This window comes from Coregonus lavaretus (assembly GCF_964263955.1).
Source record: "Coregonus lavaretus genome assembly, chromosome: 7".
Taxonomy (NCBI): Eukaryota; Metazoa; Chordata; class Actinopteri; order Salmoniformes; family Salmonidae; genus Coregonus; species Coregonus lavaretus.
The window spans coordinates 11,952,171-11,976,875 of record NC_139994.1 but is presented as its reverse complement, the minus strand read 5'-3'; the positions used below and the strand labels follow the sequence as shown (position 1 = coordinate 11,976,875).

Sequence of the window (24,705 nt, the reverse complement as noted above, 5' to 3'; positions counted from 1 at the left end):
CAAAAGGTGTGGCAATTAGAGAGGAAGTAGCCTGAGGACCTGTGAGTCCCATTATAAATATAGGTCATATAAATTACAGTTTGAACTAATCACATACAGATGATATCCCTTCAAATAGTAACATTAGCACCAATGGCAGGATGTGTCCATACAGAACACCAACAGATTACACTTCTATGTGTTAAATGCATAAGACACACCAGAACTAGCCTATATACTCATATTTAACATATAGGAAAGTAATTTTAGGAAACGTTGTATCATATAGAAATACCAAGCGTGTTACAGATAAAGTAAATATCTCAAAACAGGTCAATTATAGCATAGGCTGCATGGTGTCGTTTGTAACTGTATTGTACTGTACAGTGTTAGGACTAGGAGGCTCTAGAAGACAATTTTATCCTCATACAGGGAGAGGAGCAGCAGGATGCCCCAGCCAGACAGCAGTCCTACGTTCTGCAGCAGGAACATGAGCCAGGGCCTACGGTTGTCTGCATGGACCATGGTGGGGAGCTGGGGGAGGAGGAACAAGACAATCAAATGCATTTAACTCATTGTCCAAATATATCATATTTATAGAGGAAGTTAGGCATTGATGAAAGGAATAGGAGCAACCGTGTTATAACTAGTGGTCAGAGTTCTTCCTGGTCAGGTCACATGGCCAGGAGACCCTCAAGGCCCAAGTCAAAGCAATTTAAGTATTTGTGCGACATACTCTCATTTGAAATGAATCCCCAAGAAGCTATTCCTCACAGCCTGTTTGAGAATGGTAAAACTAGTATACTAACCATATCAGCCAGACCCACGTACAGGAAGAGACCGGAGGTGATGGCAGCGATCCACTGCTTGGTAGCCAGGTCAGTAGAGATGGTGAGGGCGATGTAGAGTCCGATGAAGGATGTGAGGGCACTGCCCACGTTCAGCATCAAGGCCTTCTTCACTGACACCCCGCTGTGCAGCAGGATAGCGAAGTCACCTGGGAGATGGAGAGAGGAGAGGTTTAAAGGGATGATGCCGGTGATCAAATGTGGGTCTTAGGTTGATGCCATTGGAAGGATTGTGTGAATAAGAAATCTGGAAACAGAGCGAAGTGGCTAAACTGTATATCTGCTATTAATCTACCTTTCATCTACCATTGCTATTAATCTATTCTAATACTTTATTGTTTGAAATGAAAAATATTATTCTGAAATCAAACAAATCTAACAGCATATATATATATATATATATACATACACACACAGTGCCTTCTGAAAGTATTTAGACATCTTGACTTTTTCCACATTTAGTTACGTTACAGCCTTATTCTAAAATTGATTAAATTGTTTTTTTCCCCCTCATCAATCTACACACAATAACCCATAATGACAAAGCAAAAACAGGTTTTATAAATGTTTGCTAATTTATAAAAAATGTAAAACATAACATTTACATAACCCTTTACTCAGTACTTTGTTGAAGCACCTTTGGCAGCATCGAGTCTACTTGGATGTGACGCTACAAGTTTGGCACACCTGTATTTGGGAAGTTTCTCCCATTCTTCTCTGCAGATCCTCTCAAGCTCTCTCAGGTTGGATGGGGAGCGTTGCTGCACAGCTATTTTCAGGTCTCTCCAGAGATTCAAGTCCGGGCTCTGGCAGGGCCACTCAAGGACATTCAGAGACTTGTCCCGAAGACACTCCAGCGTTGTCTTGGCTGTGTGCTTAGGGTCAGTGTCCTGTTGGAAGGTGAACCTTCACCCCAGTCTGAGGTCCTGAGCGCTCTGGAGCAGCTTTTGCAATCTTGGTTTAATCAGATCAAAGAATCTTGTTTCTCATGGTCTGAGAGTCTTTAGGTGCCTTTTGGCAAACTCCAAGCGGGCTGTCATGTGCCTTTTACTGAGTAGTGGCTTCTGTCTGGCCACTCTACCATAAAGGTCTGATTGGTGGAGTGCTGCAGAGATGGTTGTCCTTCTGGAAGTTTCTATCATCTCCACAGAGGAACTCTAGAGCTCTCTCAGAGTGACCATTGGGTTCTTGGTCACCTCTCTGACCAAGAACCTTCTCCCCCGATTGCTCAATTTGGCCGGGCGGCAAGCTCTAGGAAGAGTCTTGGTGGTTCCAAAGTTCTTCCATTTAAGAATGATGGAGGCCACTGTGTTCATGGGGCCCTTCAATGCTGCAGACATTTTTTGGTACCCTTCCTCAGACCTGTGCCTCGACACAATCCTGCCCCGGAGCTCTACAGACAATTCCTTCGACCCTCATGGCTTGGTTTTTGCTCTGACATGCACTGTCAACTGTGGGACCTTATATAGACAGGTGTGTGCCTTTCCAAATCATGTCCAATCAATTGAATTTACCACAGGTGGACTCCAATCAAGTTGTAGAAACATCTCAAGGATGATCAATGGAAACAAGATGCACCTGAGCTCAATTTCGAGTCTCATAGCAAAGGGTCTGAATATGTAAATAAGGTATTTCTGTTTTTTATTTTTAATACATTTGCAAAACTTTCTAAAAACCTGTTTTCGCTTTGTCATTATGGGGTATTGTGTGTAGATTGCTGAAAAAAACAAACATTTAATCCATTTTAGAATAAGGCTGTAACGTAACAAAATGTGGAACAAGTCAAGGGGTCTGAATACTTTCCGAAGGCACTGTATATACACTACCGTTCAAAAGTTTGGGGTCACTTAGAAATGTCCTTGTTTTCGAAAGAAAAGCAATTTGTTTGTCCATTAAAATAACATCAAATTGATCAGAAATACAGTGTAGACATTTTTAAGGTTGTAAAGGGCTATTGTAGCTGGAAACAGCTGATTTTTAATGGAATATCTACAGCGTACAGAGGACCATTATCAGCAAGTTTGCTAATCCAAGTTTAGCATTTAAAAGGCTAATTGATCATTAGAAAACCCTATTGCAATTATGTTAGCACAACTGAAAACTGTTGTGCTTATTAAAGAAGCAATAAAACTGGCCTTCTTGAGCCTAGTTGAGTATCTGGAGCATCAGCAATTGTGGGTTCGATTACAGGCCCAAAATGGCCAGAAACAAATAACTTTCTTCTGAAACTCGTCAGTCTATTCTTGTTCTGAGTAATGAAGGCTATTCTATGCGAGAAATTTCCAAGAAAATGAAGATCTCATACAACGCTGTGTACTACTCCCTTCACAGAACAGCGCAAACTGGCTCTAACCAGAATAGAAAGAGGAGTGGGAGGCCCCGGTGCATTTACATTTTAGTCATTTAGCAGACGCTCTTATCCAGAGCGACTTACAGTTAGTGCATACATTATTTTTTTTATTTTTTTTTCATACCCCCTGTGGGAAGCGAACCCACAACCCTGGCATTGCAAACACCATGCTCTATCAACTGAGCTACATCCCTGCCGGACAACGCTGGGCCAATTGCGCGCCGCCCCATGGGTCTCCCGGTCGCGGCCGGCTACGACAGAGCCTGGATTCGAACCAGGATCTCTAGTGGCACAGCTAGCACTGCGATGCAGTGCCTTAGACCACTGCACCACTCGGTGCACAACTGAGCAAGAGGACAAATACATATAGAGTGTCTAGTTTGAGAAACAGGCACCTCACAGGTCCTCAACTGGCAGCTTCTGACCCACTGGAATTGTGATACAGTGAATTATAAGTGAAATAATCTGTCTGTAAACAATTGTTGGAAAAATTACTTGTGTCATGCACAAAGTAGATGTCATAACCGACTTGCCAAAACTATAGTTTGTTAAAAAGAAATGTGTGGAGTGGTTGAAAAACGAGTTTTAATGACTCCAACCTAAGTGTATGTAAACTTCCGACTTCAACTGTATATATATATATATATATATACATGAATTCATATGCAACAACATCTGAAGTGCCAATGTGGCTGGACCTCATTCTTAAGAGCCTCTTTTAACATGGCCAACTAGAGGCATCAGTCGGTGCTCCACTCACCCAGTTCGTGAGGCAGCTCGTGACAGAGCACAGCCAGAGACGTGGCAAGGCCTGACTTCCAGGACTCAGAAAAGGCTGCTCCAATAGCCAGGCCGTCGGCAAAGTTATGTATCCCGTCCCCTATGGTAACCATGTAAGGTAGCAGACGCTGTTCTAGTGGAGGGGAGAGACAGAAGGGAAACTTAGAGAGGGGCTCAGTCGTCTAAAGAAGTCAATTCAAATGCAGCTATTGTTAATAATTGTATATATATTTGTATATACAGTGTATATACATACACTACATGACCAAAAGTATGTGGACACCTGCTCGTCGAACATCTCATTCTAAAATCATGGGCATTACTATGGAGTTGGCCCCTCCTTTGCTGCTATAACAGCCTCCACTCTTCTGGGAAGGCTTTCCACTAGATGTTGGAACATCGCTGTGGGGACTTGCTTCCATTCAGCCACAAGAGCATTAGTGAGGTCGGGCACTGATGTAGGGTGATTAGGCCTGGCTTGCAGTTGGCGTTCCAATTCATCCCAAAGGTGTTCGATGGGGTTGAGGTCAGGGCTATGTGCAGGCCAGTCAAGTTCTTCCACACCGATTTCGACAAACCATTTCTGTATGGACCTCGCTTTGTGCATTGTCATGCTGAAACAGGAAAGGGCATTCCCCAAACTGTTACCACAAAGTTGAAAGCACAGAATCGTCTAGAATGTCATTGTATGCTGTAGCGTTAAGCTTTCCCTTCACTGGAACTAATTGGCCTAGCCTGAACCATGAAAAACTGCCCCAGACCATTATTCTTCCTCCACCAAACTTTACAGTTGGCACCATGCATTGGGGCAGATAGCGTTCTCCTGGCATCCTCCAAACCCAGATTCGTCTATCGGACTGCCAGATGGTGAAGCGAGATTCAACACTCCAGAGAATGCGTTTCCACTGCTCCAGAGTCCAATGGCGGCAAGCTTTACACCACTCCAGCCGACACTTGGCATTGCCCATGATGATCTTAGGCTTGTGTGCAGTTGCTCGGCCATGGAAACCCATTTCATGAAGCTCCCGACGAACAGTTATTGTGCTGACGTTGCTTCCAGAGGCAGTTTGGAACTCGGTAGTGAGTGTTTGAACCGAGGACTGACGATTTTTACGCGCTACGTACTTCAGCACTCGGCAGTCCGTTCTGTGAGCTTGTGTGGCCTACCACTTCGCGGCTGAGCCGTTGTTGCTCCTAGACGTTTCCACTTTGTTGGAAAGGTGGCATCCTTTGACAGTGCCATGTTGCAAGTCACTGAGCTCTTCAGTAAGGCCATTCTACTGCCAATGTTTGTCTATGGAGATTGCATGGCTGTGCGCTTGATTTTATACACTTGTCAGCAACGGGTGTGGCTGAAATAGCAGAATCCACTCATTTGAAGGGGTGTCCACATACTTTTGTATATATTGTGTGTATATCGAGTATATATATATATATATATATATAAATAATGGTGTGTATAGACAGTATGGACAGTATATGAATAGAAAATATGTGTACAGCAGTAGTTATATAGGATGAGCCTTGACTAGAATACAGTATATACATATGGAGTGGGTAAAACAGTACAGTATGTAAACATTATTAAAGTGACCAGTGTTCAATGACTACGTACTGTAGGGCAGCAGTCTCTAAGGTATCACTGTAAATTATATTATCATTTACAATGATGACAGGGAGATTTGGGTTGCACCTGCAGCTGAAATGTTTTATCCTTGTAGTAATTATAATTGTTTTACTGTTCCTCATGTAACTGTTCATCAGAAAAGAACACAGATATTTTGTGCACGTTAATCTTCGTCACGCTGAATGTGTGTAATCATTGATTCGACTTGAGACGACTCGCACAGTAAGTTTACAGTTTGACAGCTTGAGAGTGTAGCTACTTCCTGACAGTCAAACCCTGACCTATATTCATATTATTATTATCTTCGCTGCTCAGTCATGTCACTACTTACTTTAACACAGTTCTTAGTCTATACTGTATATCTTATTGTGTATATATTTCCAAACATTACAATTTGTCTTCTGTTTTTATTACTTATTGTCACGACTTCCGCCGAGGCTGCTGCCCCTCCTTGTTCGGGCAGGCTTCGGCGCTCGTCGTCACCAGCCTTCTAGCCACTGCCGCTCCTATATTCATCATTCCATTTGTCTTGTCTTGTCATTACACACACCTGGTTCTTATCCCCTCATTAGTCCGTGTATAAGTGTTCCCTCTGCCCCCTTGTCCTTGTGGGTGATTGTTTGAATGTGAGAGTAGTGGAGCTACTCGTACCATTTTGTTGCCAGGGTAGATATTTCCCCTGTGCCTATGTATTGTATGGAGATACCGTTACAGTGTATTGCCAGGGAGGATAGTTTCCCCTGTGCCTGTTTTGTTTGTCGCTATTCCAGCGCATTTGTGTGTAAAGACGGAATAAACTCTGTATTCGGTGATTACCCTCCTGCACCTGACTCCTTCCATCACACTCATCACACTTATTGTGTATTTTTTTGATAAATGTGTAATGCACTGTTGAGCAGAGCTTGCGAGTAAGCATGACACTGTGCCATTTACACCCTGTATCCTGTGCACGTGACCAATCAACTTTGATTTGATTTTATGTCTTATGAAAAGGTTGTACGTAGACCCAGATTGTCTTTCTTACCTCTTGAGCGTTCGTTTCGTTCTGGAAATGCTTTCTCTGTGTTATCGCTATCAACCTAGCAGGATCAGAACATTGCAGAAGAATAACATCTGAATTACAGCAGTGAAAGGGTTAGTGGGGGACAACGTGTTCAGAAACACAGGTAGTAAAGACTACATGCTGTGTCAGGTAAACACACAGGCTTACTATGAAACTGGCTGTTCGGTCATGGACCTATGTCTGACTCAGTTCTCCAAGAGAGAGGTTAGAGGGTTTATAACCTACCAGGTCTGTCTGTGATTAACTGGTACAGAACCTACCAGGTCTGTCTGTGAATAACTGGTACATAACCTACCAGGTCTGTCTGTGAATAACAGGTGCAGAACCTACCAGGTCTGTCTGTGAATAACAGGTGCAGAACCTACCAGGTCTGTCTGTGAATAACAGGTGCAGAACCTACCAGGTCTGTCTGTGAATAACAGGTGCAGAACCTACCAGGTCTGTCTGTGAATAACAGGTGCAGAACCTACCAGGTCTGTCTGTGAATAACAGGTGCAGAACCTACCAGGTCTGTCTGCGATACAGACTGCTTGTTCTTTTTGTTCTGCACATACATCTCCAGGACTTTACCATGGTCACAGTGATGGGGCTCAGACTCCACCTGAAAACACAATGACACAATGTATCTGTCTGTGCCCAGAATATCAATTACTTTAGATTGTAGACAACATAGAACATTTATCTACTGTTAATACCTAACAATTCTCACATTTTGGAACCAGTAAGACTTGACGAATTTCTGTGTCTGAAGTGTTGCACTTTATTAAAGGTTTATTGCAAGTATACGTGTGTGGGAGTTTTTTCACAATGGATCCACCGAACCAGTAAGCGGACAGAACAGTGGGGTTCAGTAAAAAGATAACGTTTCAAAACAGAGTGAAATGGGGAGGTACTACCTGAACTTGTCCAATAAAGGTCACAGATTTTTGTTTCCTGTTGCAAAACATTTTGCTACGTTGGGCCCTACTGAACACAGCCCAGGTGATAGACACTACTAACCCCATGGTGATGGCTGTCCTTGTGAGTGGTGACGATGGAGAAGATAGTCTCCATGAGATAGAAGTAGTAGATGCCAGCCATCAGCACCAGTATCTTATAGATGTAGTCTGGAACCTCCTCTGAGTGGTTGTGATCTGTTCCTTCACTGTGAACGTGGAGGCCTAGGAACTGAACCAACAGAGGAAACACGGTCACAACACGGTCAGACACAGTCAGCCCAATGACATCTATTATGTCATTATAATGATAGTGTTATGACAAAGTTATGTAACCTTTATGACGGCGGGTTTCAAGTGAAGTGTAACCCCCAATACACAGGGTAGGATAAGACCAAATACTGGCGATGCAATCAACCTGCGGGTCCATTACTCTGAAATGGCCTCCTTCACATGCTACTGTACTGACAGATGAAAGTTTAGAGTGGAGACTGGTACCTATCCACCATATTGCTTTCACCAATCATGTCCTCTCAATAGGGGGTTGTGAAGGAGAGTAGTGGGGGATAAGAAACAATTTCGGACCATTGGGACACAGTGTTATGTTGCTCTCATCATTGGCTTTGTAATGACCGAAGATTCCCTGAAGCAACATTGGCCCATTTCTCTGTTTGTCCAATGAGAAGGTGTCGTTTCAGTTCCTTAATCACATTATTTTACACTGTAGGTGAGGATAGGGTGTGACAGCCTGCTAATACGTCGTCCTGTGATGTGGCATGGATCTAAAAGGATTGAGCTGCAGGAGCAGGAAGTACTGTATCTCCTTCATAAGAGTATGTCTGCCCTGGGGGAAATTCGCCAACTAAGCTCAACGCCACGATTTACGATGGAGTTGAGAGGCGACAATGTCTTGTGTAAATGCAGGCTATTCTTTGGGTGCTGGAATCAGTCGTTTTTGATAAAAACGTTTATGTGATGTCGTAGCTCCAGTCCGTGGTCCTCTGTAGCTCAGCTGGTAGAGCACGGCGCTTGTAACGCCAAGGTAGTGGGTTCGATCCCCGGGACCACCCATACACAAAAATGTATGCACGCACGACTGTAAGTCGCTTTGGATAAAAGCGTCTGCTAAATGGCATATTATTATTATTATTAGTTGCAGCTCAACTCTTGCTTGAGAAATTGCTCTTTGTTAACAAGCTATTTCTGTATATATTTTTTTACATTTTAATTGAAAACAATCACAGTCAGGTACTTCATTGTTACCCAGAAATGATTTGATATAGAGATAAAAATTGCTGCATTGGACCTTTAATCATAACACTTCAAGGAAGTGTTGAGGAGGAAGAGGCCTGGCTGGCTAGATTGCGATGTTGCGTGTGATGCGCTGCTGGTACAATCTAAAAGGTAATGCTGTTGAAAAATAACCAGATGATACCTGACGATATACCTGTTATGCTATAAAGTGAGTATAAAGTCTAAATCAAAGTCTAAATTCACACTGTCCATTCCAGGCACGGTTCCAGTAACCATGATGGGTGCATAACCAGGCCAGCACAGCACAGCTCAGCTTGAATCAGCTGGGCTCAGTAATGTGAATAGGGTATTGTGATGCTCACCATAGGCATGAGGTGCAACAGGGCGTCCCCAGTGAGGGAGCCCACAGCCAGGCTGGCACAGAACTGGATGACGAGCTGGAAGACACTACTGCAGGAGGTACACAGCAGCACCACAACGCCAACCACAGCGGCCAGACAGATCAGCAGATTGGCGATGGTGGCATACACATACTCTGTGGAGAGAGAGAATTAACATTACAGGGTTCAATGTATACAGTAATAACAGGACTAAAGCAAATCAGTCAGTCAAGCCATGAAAGGTCTGTTAGATGATAATGTATTCCACATACATGCTTGAAATAGGCTCGTTACCTAATGATAACATCGATCTATACTGAACAAAAATATAAACGCAACATGCAACAATTTCAAAGATTTTACTGAGTTACAGTTCATATAAGGAAATCAGTCAATTGAAATGAATTCATTAGGCCCTAATCTATGGATGTCACATGACTGGGCAGGGGCGCAGCCATGGGTGGGCCTGGGACGGAATAGGCCCACCCACTTGGGAGCTAGGCCATCCCACAGGGGAGCCAGGCCCAGCCAATTAGAATGAGTTTTTCCCCACAAAAGGGCTTTATTACAGACAGAAAAACTCCTCAGTTTCATCAGCTGACCGGGTGGCTCAGACGATCCCGCAGGTGAAGAAGCCGGATGTGGAGGTCCTGGGCTGACGTGGTTACACGTGGTCTGCGGTTGTGAGGCCGGTTAAACGTACTGCCAAATTCTCTAAAACGACGTTGTAGGCGGCTTATGGTAGAGAAATGAACATTAAATGATCTGGCAACAGCTCTGGTGGACATTCCTGCAGTCAGCATGCCAATTGCGCGCCCCCTCAAAACTTGAGACATCTGTGGCATTGTGTTGTGTGACAAAACTGCACATGCCTTTTATTGTCTCCAGCACAAGGTGCACCTGTGTAATGATCGTGCTGTTTAATCAGCTTCTTGATATGCCACACCTGTCAAGTGGATGGATTATCTTGGCAAAAGAGAAATGCTCACTAACAGGGATGTAAACAAATTTGTGCACAACACTTGAGAGAAATAAGCTATGGAAAATTTCTGGGATCTTTTATTTCAGCTCATGAAACATGGAACCCACATGTTACATGTTGGGTTTATATTTTTGTTCAGTATAGTTTGAATTTTGGAGCGTTTATATTTATGAACATAGTAAATGTATTGCTGCATAGTCTCACTATCATTCCTTTTTCATTAAAAGGTAAATAGTGAAGAATGGGCCTTTCTGTATCAAAAGGAGAGGAGTGAGTGTTGAATAAAGTGTGTACTGTAGCAGTCAATCAATCACATATATTTTATAAAGCCCTTTTTACATCAGCAGTTTACATATACCCAGCCTAAAATGTCAAAGAGCAAGCAATGCAGAGGCAGAAGCACAGTGGCTAGGACTGTAGTACTCCACTCACTCTCTGTGGTGCTGAGCTGGTCTGATGGTCCAGTGTGGGGAGAGGTGCTGTTGCAGGCCCCACTGAGGATCTGCTGGACCAGGGCTGGGCTAAGCCGGGCCACGTCAGACCTGGACAGGCTAGATCCATTTAGCCCATGGATCTTTACCAATTCCTCTGGGCTGAAGCATGTCTACATGGAGAAAACAGGGCTGAAACACTACTTAGGCAGGAAATGCCAACAACGAACAGTGAGACATCATACTTATGCATTAAAAAACAAATAATAAAAGAAAAGCATTGTAAGTTTTAATTTTGTAAAGTTAGTGTGGGAGAGGTGGAAAAATTATTGTTATCGATCAATAATAGTCTAATAAAAAGAAAAAGGCACAGTGATGCCGAAACTTTGGTGGCTTACCCAATAAATTACTGGGAGTTTATACATATGGAGTGTGTGACTCTCTTTGTTTTTAAATCGATCAATAATGACAAACCTTCTGGCATTGACAACTTAGATGGAAAGCTACTGAGGTTGGTAGCTGACTCTATGGCCACTCCTATCTGTCATATCTTGTGGTCCTCTGTAGCTCAGCTGGTAGAGCACGGCGCTTGTAACTCCAAGGTAGTGGGTTCGATCCCCGGGACCACCCATACACAAAAATGTATGGACGCATGACTGTAAGTCGCTTTGGATAAAAGCGTCTGCTAAATGGCATATTATTATTATTATTTATATCTTTAATCTAAGCCTACAGGAAAGTGTGTGCACTCAGGCCTGGAGGGAAGCCAAAGTCATTCAGCTACCCAATTAGAGCTATCAGCTTGTTGCCAGCTCCTTAACAAACTGTTGTAAAAAAACAAATACAATGCTATTTCTCTGTAAACAAATTGACTTTCAGCATGCTTATAGAAAAGGGCATTCAACATGTACTGCACTGACACAAATGACGGATGATTGGTTGAAAGAAAATGATAATTAGAAGATTGTGCGAGCTGTACTGTTAGATTTCAGTGCAGCCTTTGATATTATTGCCAATAACCTGTTGTTGAGAAAACGTATGTTTTATGGCTTTTCAACCTCTGCCATATCTTGGATTCAGAGCTATCTATCTAATAGAACTCAGAGGTTTTTTTAATGGAAGACTCTCTAATGTCAAACATGTAGGATGTGGAATACGGCAGGGCAGCTCTCTAGGCCCGCTACTCTTTTCTATTTTTACCAATGACCTGTCACTGGCATTAAACATAGCCTGTGGGTCCATGTATGCTAATTATTCAACCATATACGTGTCAGCAACCACCGCTAATGAAGTCACTGAAACCCTTAACAAGGAGTTGCAGTCAGTTTTGGAATGGGTGGCCAGTAATAAACGGGTCCTGAACATCTCTTAAACTAAGAGCATTTATGTATTTGATACAAATCAGTCCCTAAGCTCTAGACCTCAGCTGAATCTGGTAATGAACGGTTTGGCTGTTGAACAAGTTGAGGAGACTAAGTGACTTGATGTTACCTTAGATTGTAAACTGTCATGGTCAAAACATATAGATTCAATGGTTGTAAAGATGGGGAGAGGTCTGTCCATAATAAAGAGATGCTCTGCTTTTTTGACCACTCCAAAAAGCAAGTCCTGCAGGCTCTAGTTCTATCTTATCTTGATTATTGTCCAGCCATATGGTCCAGTGCTGCAAAGAAATACCTAGTTAAGCTGCAGCTGGCCCAGAACAGAGCGGCACGTCTTGCTCTTCACTGTATTCAGAGGGCCAATATAAATACTATGCATGCCAGTCTCTCTTGGCAAAAAATTGAGGAGAGCAGTTTTCTGCATCACTTCTTATTATTATAAGAAACATTCATGTGTTGAAAATTCAAAATTGTTTGCATAATCAACTTACAACTCTGACACACATACTTACCCCACCAGACATGCCACCAGGGGTCTTTTCACAGTCCCCAAATCCAGAACAAATTCAAGAAAGCGTACAGTATTATATAGAGTCATTATTGCATGGAACTCCGTTCCATCTCATAGATGATGCAATCTCTATTGCACTCCACACTGCCCTTTCCCACCTGGACAAGAGGAACACCAACGTGAGAATGCTATTCATTGACTACAGCTCAGCGTTCAACACCATAGTGCCCTCAAAGCTCATCACTAAGCTAAGGATCCTGGGACTAAACACCTCCCTCTGCAACTGGATCCTGGACTTCCTGACGGGACGCCCCCAGGTGGTAAGGGTAGGTAACAACACATCTGCCATGCTGATCCTCAACACGGGGGCCCCTCAGGGGTGCGTGCTCAGTCCCCTCCTGTACTCCCTGTTCACCCATGACTGCATGGCCAGGCACGACTCCAACACCATCATTAAGTTTGCCGACGACACAACAGTGGTAGGCCTGATCACCGACAACGATGAGACAGCCTATGGGGAGGAGGTCAGAAACCTGGCCGTGTGGTGCCAGGACAACAACCTCTCCCTCAACGTAACCAAGACAAAGGAGATGATTGTGGACTACAGGAAAAAAAAGAGGACTGAGCACGCCCTCATTCTCATCGACGGGGCTGTAGTGGAACAGGTTGAGAGCTTCAAGTTCCTTGGTGTCCACATCACCAACGAACTATCATGGTCCAAACACACCAAGACAGTCGTGTTAGAGGGCACGACAAAGCCTATTCCCCCTCAGGTGACTGAAAAGATTTGGCATGGGTCCTCAGATCCTCAAAAAGTTATAGAGCTGCACCATCGAGAGCATCCTGACTGGTTGCATCACCGCCTGGTATGGCAACTGCTCGGCCTCCGACCGCAAGGCACTACAGAGGGTAGTGCGTACGGCCCAGTACATCACTGGGGCCAAGCTTCCTGCCATCCACGACCTCTATACCAGGCGGTGTCAGAGGAAGGCCCTCAAAATTGTCAAAGACTCCAGCCACCCTAGTCATAGACTGTTCTCTCTGCTACCGCACGGCAAGCGGTACCGGAGCGCCAAGTCTAGGTCCAAAAGGCTTCTCAACAGCTTCTACCCCCAAGCCATAAGACTCCTGAACAGCTAATCATGGCTACCCGGACTACTTGCACTGCCCCCCCACCCCCACCCCATCTTTTTATGCTGCTGCTACTCTGTTAATTATTTATGCATAGTCACTTTAACTCTACCCACATGTACATATTACCTCAACTATCTCAACTAGCCGGTGCCACCGCATATTGACTCTGCACCGGTACCCCCCTGTATATAGCCTCCCTACTGTTATTTTATTTTACTTCTGCTCTTTTTTTCTCAACACTTTTTTGTTGTTGTTGTTTTATTTTACTTTTAATAAATGCATTGTTGGTTAAGGGCTGTAAGTAAGCATTTCACGGTAATGTCTACACTTGTTGTATTCGGCACATGTGGCAATTTTTTTTGGATTTGATTTGATTTATGGCTCAAGTGAGCAGCAAACCTGGTTTCAAAAAACAGATAAAGCAACACCTCACGGCACAACGCCTCTCCCCTATTTGACCTAGATATGGCCATTTGGTGTGCGTGTATTGATATGTAGGCTATGTGTACTGTTTTTAAATGTATGTAGTTCTGTCCTTGAGCTGTTCTTGTCTATTAATGTTCTGTATTATGTAATGTTTCATGTTTTGTGTGGATATAGTGGGGACAAATATTAAAAGAGACATGTCATTATGCCTCTGTAGTGTTTTCATTCAGATTTCTGATATTACCATGGAGGGAATCCTATAGCTGCCAATAGCTCAGGCAATCTAAGGCACATCTAAGGTTCATTACAATGCACTGTAGGAGCAGCGGACACCAGGGGTTTAGCAGTCTGATAATGAATCAGAGTGAAGGAGTGTGTGTGTGTGTGTGTGTGTGTGTGTGTGTGTGTGTGTGTGTGTGTGTGTGTGTGTGTGTGTGTGTGTGTGCTGTGCCTTTAAGCCCCTGAAGAGAGAGTGAAGCGAAGGCCTTGACCTAATTACCCACCAAGCACTGTGGTGGTTCAGTTTAATAATTACCCACCAAGCACTGTGGTGGTTCAGTTTAATAATTACCCACCAAGCACTGTGGTGGTTCAGTTTAATAATTACCCACCAAGCACTGTGGTGGTTCAGTTTAATAATTACCCACCAAGCACTGTGGTGGTTCAGTTTAATAATTACCCACCAAGCACTGTGGTGGTTCAGTATAATAATTACCCACCAATCACTGTGGTGGTTCAGTATAATAATTACCCACCAAGCACTGTGGTGGTTCAGTATAATAATTACCCACCAAGCACTGTGGTGGTTCAGTATAATAATTACCCACCAAGCACTGTGGTGGTTCAGTATAATAATTACCCACCAAGCACTGTGGTGGTTCAGTATAATAATTACCCACCAAGCACTGTGGTGGTTCAGTATAATAATTACCCACCAAGCACTGTGGTGGTTCAGTAAAATAATTACCAGGTCCCAGCTGCTGATGTTCCTCTGGTGGTACCCCTCCTCGTGACTCTGCCTGAAGGCTTCACTTCCACCTCGACCCCTCCGACCACTCTGACCACCCCGACCACCCCGACCACCCCGACCCCCACTAGCGGTACTGTGGTCACTATGGTCATGGTCAATGTGGTCATCGTGACCATGACCATTGCTGTGTCCATCTTGGTCTCCATGTTCATGATCGTGGTCCTCTTCGTGGATTCCACCCAGTTGCAGGCTCTTCATAAGACCTTCCAGCTCTACAGAGATTAATCAGAATGATATGGTTGGTGGTGACGTACATAGCAGGCCATTGGGGAACAGTAATATAAACTCTCATTATCAGTGGTTTTTATGGGATAACGTTAATAGCATAGCCCCTCAAGGGCATCATGCTAAATCAATGATGATCTATGTATGACACAACATGGATGAATGAGTAGGTTGAAGTACAGGCAGGAGGATGACATCACATGACTGTGTAATAAAACTAAAACAAAATGATTCATACTAATAGGAATAGTCATTTGTTAATGGTAATATTACAGTACAGACATTTCATACACATATTAATAACAGTTTGTAATAAGGTAATATTACAGTACGGACATTTCATACACATAGGAATAGTCGCTTGTTATGAGGTAATATGACAGTAATAATAACATTAAAGGGTTATCTTATGGTACCGTGAATAGTGATGTTGTCGGAGCCGAAGCGGTTGAATATGAAATCCAGAAAATAGTCTTCTTCAGGTAGTGCTCTGGCCGTCATGCAGTCACCTCGTAAAGCATGGTAAACTATGTATCCAAACACCACATCCATGTTGTGTGGGTCACCATTACTCGTTGACGCGCTGCTCTCCTCTAAGATGTCTTGACCAGTGAGACAGTGCTAAATGACCATGATAACAAGACAGGACAGACTTACGCAGTTGAACATAATATAAATACTTTGTGGAGGTAAAATAACTGGTTAGAAAACAGGTCTGTATATACAGTATTTTGCTATTCTTCATTATAAACCGGGTAGTTCGAGCCCTGGATGCTGATTGGCTAAAAGCCGTGGTATATGAGACAATATACCACAAGTATGACGCAAAACTACTGGTTTACTGTTGTAATTACATTGGTATCCTGTTTATAACAGCAATAAGGCACCTCGGGGGTTTGCGGTATATGGCCAATATACCACGGCTAAGGGCTGTAGCGTAATGTAATGCCTAAGAACAGCACTTAGCCGTGGTATATTGGCCATATACCACACCCCCTCTGGCCTTATTGCTTAATTATAGCACAGCAGCTCCAACCTGGTCGTACTGCTGATCAGGCTTGTAGTACTTCTCCATGTTTCGGAGCAGTGTCTCTATCCCACGGCTCTCCATGTCTCCGTGTCCATCCCTGTGCCTGTGTCCGTGGTGGTCATGGCCTGTGATCTCCTGGATGAGGTGGTCTGTCTCATCCCCCCACCTCCCTGCCCTCACGGCAGAGCAGGCCTCGGTGGGAGAGCTGAGGTAGAGGCAGCATCCTGCTGCTACTCTGAAGAAGCCCTCCTTGTTAAGGAGACCACCAGCACTGGTGAAGTTACCAACCAGCTGGTCCACTGACTGCACAGAGAGGCACTACAAACAAGAAGGCTGGCTTCAGTGTTACATGTAGATGATTTATGTACTAAGGACAAATATAGGTATAATTCATGAGAGAAAACAAATGTAAGGTCTTATTGTATTGTCATTATGACCACAAAGCTAAAGGAAAGGAGTTTGGGTTGGTTTGACTTGGGTGATATCTTTAAGAGCAGACTACGCTCTGGGTTCTTGAGTCAGGACATACAGTGACTTTGCACAGTATCATAATGTAGATAATAGTCTGAATCTACCGCACATCCAAAACCGATTAGTGAATGTGCTGGAGAAACAGGAAAAAATCTCCACACATTTCCAGTCAGATGTAAATGTATTTTAAAAGAGGCTGAGCTTGATGCAGGTCGGACTGACCGAAAGTTCAGGCTCTATTAAAATATATTTGCATCTGACTGGAAGTGTGCAGAGACTTTATCCTGTTTCTACAGTATCATCTTACAAACACATACTTTAAGTAAGATCTCAAGCCATTGTTGCATTACCAGCACACGCTGTCTAAATACTGATCATTAGTTTAAGTATCGAACATGTCTGGCCAATCTATGGCATCTCTCACATAACTTGTGACGGAAAACTGCCTCTAGATGGTCATAAGTGCAGATTACACCAAGGTAAAGTCCAAGGCCTCCATGTCTGAACAACATGGATTCAAAATGGAGTATAGAGCCATGCCTACATTTTTTTCTACAGTAATCAAAGGAAACCAAAATTAACATTTATTGGGCTATTTGTGGTGCATTGCATGGACAGAATTAAATAAATAATTGTAAGGAAAACAGAATGCCCAATCATTAAGACACAATTTAAACAACCTGCACAGTGAAGGGTGATGCAACCAAGACATTAAAATTAATTGGAGATGTAAAAGAAAATCATTAATATAAAATATTTATTGGGGTTATGATCATTGTAATAGACATACAGAAGGTTATGCTAATACTTTTAACCCAGCCATAAGCCATTTAAGTCTAAGACATTGTTCTATAATATCTACTACCCTAACAAATGGAATTGTTTTAATGTTGATCAGTTGGATTTATGTCATTGCAATAGTTAAGAACATAAAGGTTGGAATAAATGCAGTTACAAAAATCTGGTACAAAACAATCTGCAATGCTGACGTCGTGTAATATCTCTATAGTACCAATGCAATAATAACACGAATCATTATTGTTTTTAGTCTATAATACAATAATTATTATTATTATTATTATTATGGAGCGAGCTTTAATTTTAAAATTGCTCAGTGCTCAAAATATATGTATCAATAAATATAAAATAGACTCGGTCAGAGACAGATCAATAAATAAATACGGATGTATTTTAGGTATTGGTCTAAAAAAGAACTGCGACAAAGCGTAGTCTCCAGTAGTGTAGCGCACGGCACAGCATAGTAACAGGTGCAGAATGGACCTCGACCTTTCCTAAAACCCAAGTTGTAGCGAGTGTAAGAAAAAAAGTTACCTTTTCACACGACACACCAGGGCACTGCACACGCTTCTCTAACAGTTTGAAAAAGGAGCGAACTGACATTTCATTCAGGTATTCCTCTCCTGGCGACACTAGCTCGACCACTTTGTCATATACATCCACAGGTGAATACAACGCATAGGTGAATAGGTTAAAACTCAGACATAGGAGAATAAAGTGGAAATACTTATATGTAGTTTCCATTGTTCTATCTATAAAATATAAAAACCTCTATAAAAAAGAATACAAAATAAAGTGCAAAAAACAGTGAGTTTAGTGGAAGAGTTGATTCCGAGTGGCGCAGATCAGTCCACACACGGTTTTAAGTTCACCATACAGGTGTCTATAATTACTAAGTTAGAGATTTCATCGACCTGTTAGCTCGCATTTGATTGGTCCAGAGGCGAGGTGCGCTTCTCTACCGGTCCATAAATAAGCCACCATTACAGTTCAGCTGAATGAGGGGTACATGTCCAATTTACCTGTCTTCATTGTAGACTCGGCTTAAGCTGACCTAAACTGAAATAATGGCAAGAGTTTTTTTTTTTATGTCAATATAATATGTTGCTAAGAATACAGGCAAAATATGTGTGCCAAGTGCCACACTTACACCCTCAATGGCCACAACTGCCCTGATGATGACCATCACTAGCCGTTTTTATCTAAATATCAAAAAATGGTACAATTAATTATCTTACTGTGATTGTTTTAAATTAAAATGGTCAAAAAGGGCAATTTCTCAAGCAAGAATGTAGCTAGAACTGTCTGAGTGGTCTGAGTGGGGAGGGGAAAACGTTGCTGTTATTTTCAGAGAGGTTTGGAACTCTCTTTCTTATTGGTCTATTAACTAATTTACAGCCTGGTGATGTCATCATGGAAGGCCAAAACTCCATCCCTCCAAAACAGGCTGAAATTTCAGGCGGTCTTTTCAAACAGCTCTTACACTAAAAGGGCATAATCATCATTTTGACAATTTCACAGTATTATTCCAACCCCATATATATAAAACACAAGAAAATCTAGTTTTTTACTGCACTGGGCCTTTAACATTTCCCTTTACTGACAACAGATTGTGTATTAGGAAAATTGACAACATGATGTAACGAGACAATGTATTACTGACAGCGTGGAAGGTGGCTGGTGGAACTGTTGTCAAAACAAATAATACACACACTGTAAAAAAAATTAATAAGAGACTCCATTCTTCACGTATAACCGTTTTGTGGAGTAAAAGTACTTACCATGGACAACATTCAACATTTGCATTGACCGTGTGACTGGATGATTTGAGTCCCATATTTAGGGACAGTAGTTTTTCCTGGCCATGACTAAGAGAAACATTCTCACGGCGAACGAAGAAGATAAGATGTACCTTCAGTATACACAACCTTCAGTAGAATCTAAAAGCCATATGTTGCCATGTGAATTAATTCACAAAGTGTTTATGTAAATGACCAATGAGAATGAGACCAATGTACATGTTGTGTAAGTTGTAAAACGTATGTTTGGCAAGGTGTTGTCTGAGCACGATCCTTCCATCGCAATGTAAATTAAAGACTTGAATTAGATTCAAGCGTTTGTCATTTGTTCTCAATCTCTTCATCACCATTCACAACTCAAAACCCTATACCAATTTTGTGGAGTAAAAGTACTTTCCATGGACATCATCCAACATTGGCATTGACAGTGTGGCTGGGTGATTGGGTCCCATATCTAGGGACAATAGTTTTTCCTTACCATGACTAAGATAAACTCTTGGCCCCCACAATGGTTAGTGGACTGGCATTACTGTAACACTTGCTACACACCTGTTGTCACAAGTGCATCTCAAGCTATGGGGTGAACATTCCCCTAGGTACAGATCTATGATCAGCTTTCCCTCCCCCTATCCTGATCCAAGATCAGTGTCTAGGGGTGACCACCCTACACCACATCATCACAACAGATACTGGGCCAGATGAGACTGGTCTGGCAGGTGTTGGGGGAACTACCTAACACATCCTTGTGTCATTGTCAGCAGGATATGAGGAGGAGATCCCCTATCTCCAAGTCAAAAATGAAGCTGTTTGAAGGGTCTTTGGATGTAAGTGTGAGTATGAACATCCAATGAGGTACCCAAAGTAGGCCTTCAGTAGTTTGCCACCTGTGTCACTTTGAACATATTTAAATGAAAGAAAGTCATGTGCAGAGTAGAAGAGCAGTGAGCGTGAAACTACTGCCTCGCGGGAGATTTTGTTCCGGAGGGCGTAGTGGGATTTCTGGATCTGTATAATGGGTCTTTGACATGTCGTAGCCTTGAACGAAAGTGTGACATCACGTTATCAAAGGAACAGTCATCATGTGGTAATGTTCTTATAAAAACAACATTATTATGGTCAATATTAACATTATCATGGTCAATATTAACATTATTATGGTCAATATTGACGTTATTACGGTTCATATTAAACACATGATATTTTATTCATATTTTGCCACAACAATTCCCCATAGGCCAACATTCAAAATAATAATTTAATATATTTGATGTTTGGTTTCATAGACCACCCTCTCCATACAACAAGGTTGCCAGGGATAGCAAATTAGTTTAGCTTCCCATTCAGTGAATGCATGCTACCTGACAAAGTTCACAGTCGACAGAGACAATAAACCTTATCTTGAGTTATAATAAATACAGCCTCACAACTTGAATCTCAAAAGGTCATCACTGATAGACTAGTGCCTTCAGAAAGTATTCATAGGACCCCTTGACTTATTGCACATTTTGTTGTGTTACAGCCTGAATTCGAAATGGAATTATTAGATTTTTTTCCTCATCCACCTACACACAATACCCCATAATGACAAAGTGAAAACATGTTTTTAGAAATGTTTTCAAATGTATTGAAATTAAATTGGGAAATATCTCATTTACATAAGTATTCCCACCTCTGAGTCAATACTTTGTAGAAGTATAATGTATAATGGGTCTGTGATGTGTCGTAGCCTTGAACGAAAGTGTGACATCACGTTATCAAAGGAACAGTCATCATGTGGTAATGATCTTATAAAAATAACATTATTATGGTCAATATGAACATTATTATGGTCAATATGAACATTATTATGGTCAATGTTGATGTTATTATGGTCAATATTAACGTTATTATGGTTCATATTAAATACATGATATTTGATTCATATTTTGCCACAACAATTCCCCATAGGCCTACATTCAAAATAATAATTTAATATATTTGATGTTTGGTTTCATAGACCACCCTCTCCATACAACAAGGTTGCCAGGGATAGCAAATTAGTTTAGCTTCCCATTCAGTGAATGCATGCTACCTGACAAAGTTCACAGTCGACAGAGACAATAAACCTTATCTTGAGTTATAATAAATACAGCCTCACAACTTGAATCTCAAAAGGTCATCACTGATAGACTAGTGCCTTCAGAAAGTATTCATAGGACCCCTTGACTTATTGCACATTTTGTTGTGTTACAGCCTGAATACCCCATAATGACAAAGTGAAAATATGTTTTTAGAAATGTTTGCAAATGTATTGAAAATTAAATTCTGAAATATCTCATTTACATAAGTCAATACTTTGTAGAAGCACCTTTGGCAGTGATTACAGCGGATTACAGACTCTGTAACTGTTTTAAAGTCACCATTGGCCTCATGGTGAAATCCCTGAGCGGTTTCCTTCCTCTCCGGCAACTGAGTTAGGAAGGATGCCTGTATCTTTGTAGTGACTAGGTGTATTGACACACCATCCAAAATGTAATTAATACCTTCACCATGCTCAAAGGGATATGCAATGTGTGCTTTTTTTTTTACCCATTTACCAATAGGTGCCCTTCTTTGCGAGGCATTGGAAAAACTCTCAGTTTTTTTGTGGTTGAATCTGTGTTTGAAATTCACTGCTCGACTGAGGGACCTTACAGATAATTGTATGTGTGGGGTACAGAGATGAGGTAGTCATTCAAAAATCATGTTAAACACTATTATTGCACACAGAGTGAGTCCATGCAACTTATTATGTGACTTGTTAAGCACATTTCTACTCCTGAACTAATTTAGATTTGCCATAACAAAGGGGTTGAATACTTATTGACTCAAGACATTTCAGCTTTTCATTCGTAATTAATTTGTAAAACTGTAAAACATAATTTCACTTTTCACATTATGGGGTATTGTGTGTAGGCCAGTGACAATTAAAAAAATAAATATTTAATCCATTATAAATTCAGGCTGTAACACAACAAAATGTGGAAAACGTCAAGGGGTGTGAATACTTTCCGAAGGCACTGTATTTTCCCAAATAATCAGATAATAAAGACAGAAAGATAAAAACATTTTAATCTCTATATACAGCGTCTGATAAACAGCTGTAGTCTATTGATTGTGTTATGTTCTCATTATCTGTCCAGAAGTCTTACTTCAAGACTGTTACAGACACGTTGGCAGAAACCTAAGTCAGCAGTAGCTATATTACAGTAATGTAGAGCTGAGGTTGATCTGAACTGATAGTTAGACTGCAGTGCAGTCATTTCATCCAGCAGACGTTACTCAGAATGTCCTCACTTTGTGGTCACCACCACCACTTACCACTAACAGACACAGAAGTCATACTATCTGCTACTTAAAGTGACACTGCTCTTGTAGGGTCAGCATCGTAAAGTAAAGTGACACTGCTCTTGTAGAGTCAGCATCTTAAAGTAAAGTGACACTGCTCTTGTAGGGTCAGCATCTTAAAGTAAAGTGACACTGCTCTTGTAGAGTCAGCATCTTAAAGTAAAGTGACACTGCTCTCTCTGTGAAGTCAGTCAGAATTCTCTCTCTGACCCTGAGAAGACAGACATGACCAACACACAGCCTCCATAACACCAGCAACAGCAGGTAGCTTCAAGGTACTGTAAAGGCCAAAATACATTTTCACAACTCTCTAAGTTGAAGAGTTTACAGTGTGACAGGGTTTAGGTCCACCGTGACATTATTCCATCTCATAAAAGTCTTACACTTAAACTGTACCATTCTGGAGCAACAAAGGTGCAATATGGGAAATACTGTGCGACACAGGCCCTGAGTTAATCAACAGTTGAGTTTAGGTCTATATCTGAGAACTTTGTTTGACCTTCTTGTTCCTTACAAATGTGTTTATATTTCAGTTAAAATATAAATGAAACATGGGTCCAGAGTAGGTTATCAAAATTGACCGGCTTAGTCAAAGAAATTCCTGGCACAGACTTTTCAAAATCAAACAAAAGAGTAATCTTGAATACATATAAACTAAAGGGGTAATCTTGAATATATATAAACCAGCATTTATACAGCGGGAGAGTCACATTTGTATGTTTGTATTTTAACTTCCTCATTCCAGCCATCCATTTCCTTAGCCCTGTGAGACCCAAGCATAGATCCAAATGAGGAATTCATGTTATTACCCTTCAGAAATACTTGTAGTAGGCCTCTGATTATGACAATAATCTGTTTTTTTTTATTTCAAATGTATAGACAATTTTCTGGAAACGTTGCAAAAATGCAACATTGGGCTTCAATGGTAGGAAACATTTGTGGTAGGAAAACTGTAAAATGTTATTGAAATCACATCAAAGTGGATCAAAAGCATTTATATGTGATGGAACACATGTTCTAATGGTATATACATTTGAAATGAAGTCATATTTTGTCTGAAATAGTCAAATTAATAAACTTCACCAATCTACATTTTATTATTTTGATATCAACATTTTTTTTCAACAGATAAACTATTTTGTGTGTTTTCTATGTATGGAGAACATCTAACTTACTTTAAGTAACATTTGGTTGTCCTTTCAGGCTTCATTTGGAGAGATAACCCCCCATCTTACTTATTTACCATAAAATGAATGGTCGTCAATGGCAGTATGCTGACCTCATAAACCACACTTATATATATATATATATATATACACACATTTTTGTTATTTTGATGTGTTACTCTTGAAGTATTTGGTTGTCCATATTTGCAGAATTTGGAAGGAAAACAATCTCTTTAACTTGTCTATCAATATACGTGTAAGAATATGGCCTTGTCTGAGTTTGACAACACTTACAAACACTTACCTCTAGCTCAGAATGTTTGTTGCTCGATTTCTTTTTTTTCTCAACATAAATCACTACATCTTCGAAAAGACAGGAACAAATATGCTTGTGTAGGGAACCAGTGTGGTGTCAGACGAGTGTACAGGTTGTTTCAGAGGCTACAGATGCCACAGTAATCTTACTGACACACAACACTAAGAGATACATGTGTGTCTAAGGAGATGCACAATGTAGTGTTTCACATATTTTAGTTTAGGAACTGTACAGGATGCTATTTAGGAAACGTTGCATTTGTGCAACGTTGGGTCTCACAGGGTTAAATGTGTTTTTCTCCCCAGGGCATGGGCCAATGAGTTTGCATCCATATCAGGAAACAACAAAGGAACTACCCTGACACACCTGGAGTTCATGTATTACATACTACAATTATGCAACGCACAACCATTGAATGAAAT

The 24,705-nt window shown here is 41.5% G+C and overlaps 1 protein-coding gene across 1 annotated transcript; it reads right to left on the bottom strand.

Annotated features, from left to right (window-relative positions):
- Nucleotides 1-384: 384 nt before the first annotated feature.
- slc39a4 (solute carrier family 39 member 4) lies at nucleotides 385-18,380 on the bottom strand (the record flags this gene model as incomplete). The annotated part of the gene is made up of 12 exons (XM_084165363.1): nucleotides 385-513; nucleotides 789-976; nucleotides 3,938-4,090; nucleotides 6,609-6,663; nucleotides 7,153-7,248; nucleotides 7,647-7,814; nucleotides 9,199-9,371; nucleotides 10,631-10,802; nucleotides 15,050-15,324; nucleotides 15,754-15,958; nucleotides 16,374-16,685; nucleotides 18,171-18,380. The coding sequence occupies 12 exons, from the start codon at nucleotides 18,378-18,380 to the stop codon at nucleotides 385-387; spliced, it is 2,136 nt and encodes a 711-aa protein (XP_084021489.1).
- Nucleotides 18,381-24,705: the final 6,325 nt, after the last annotated feature.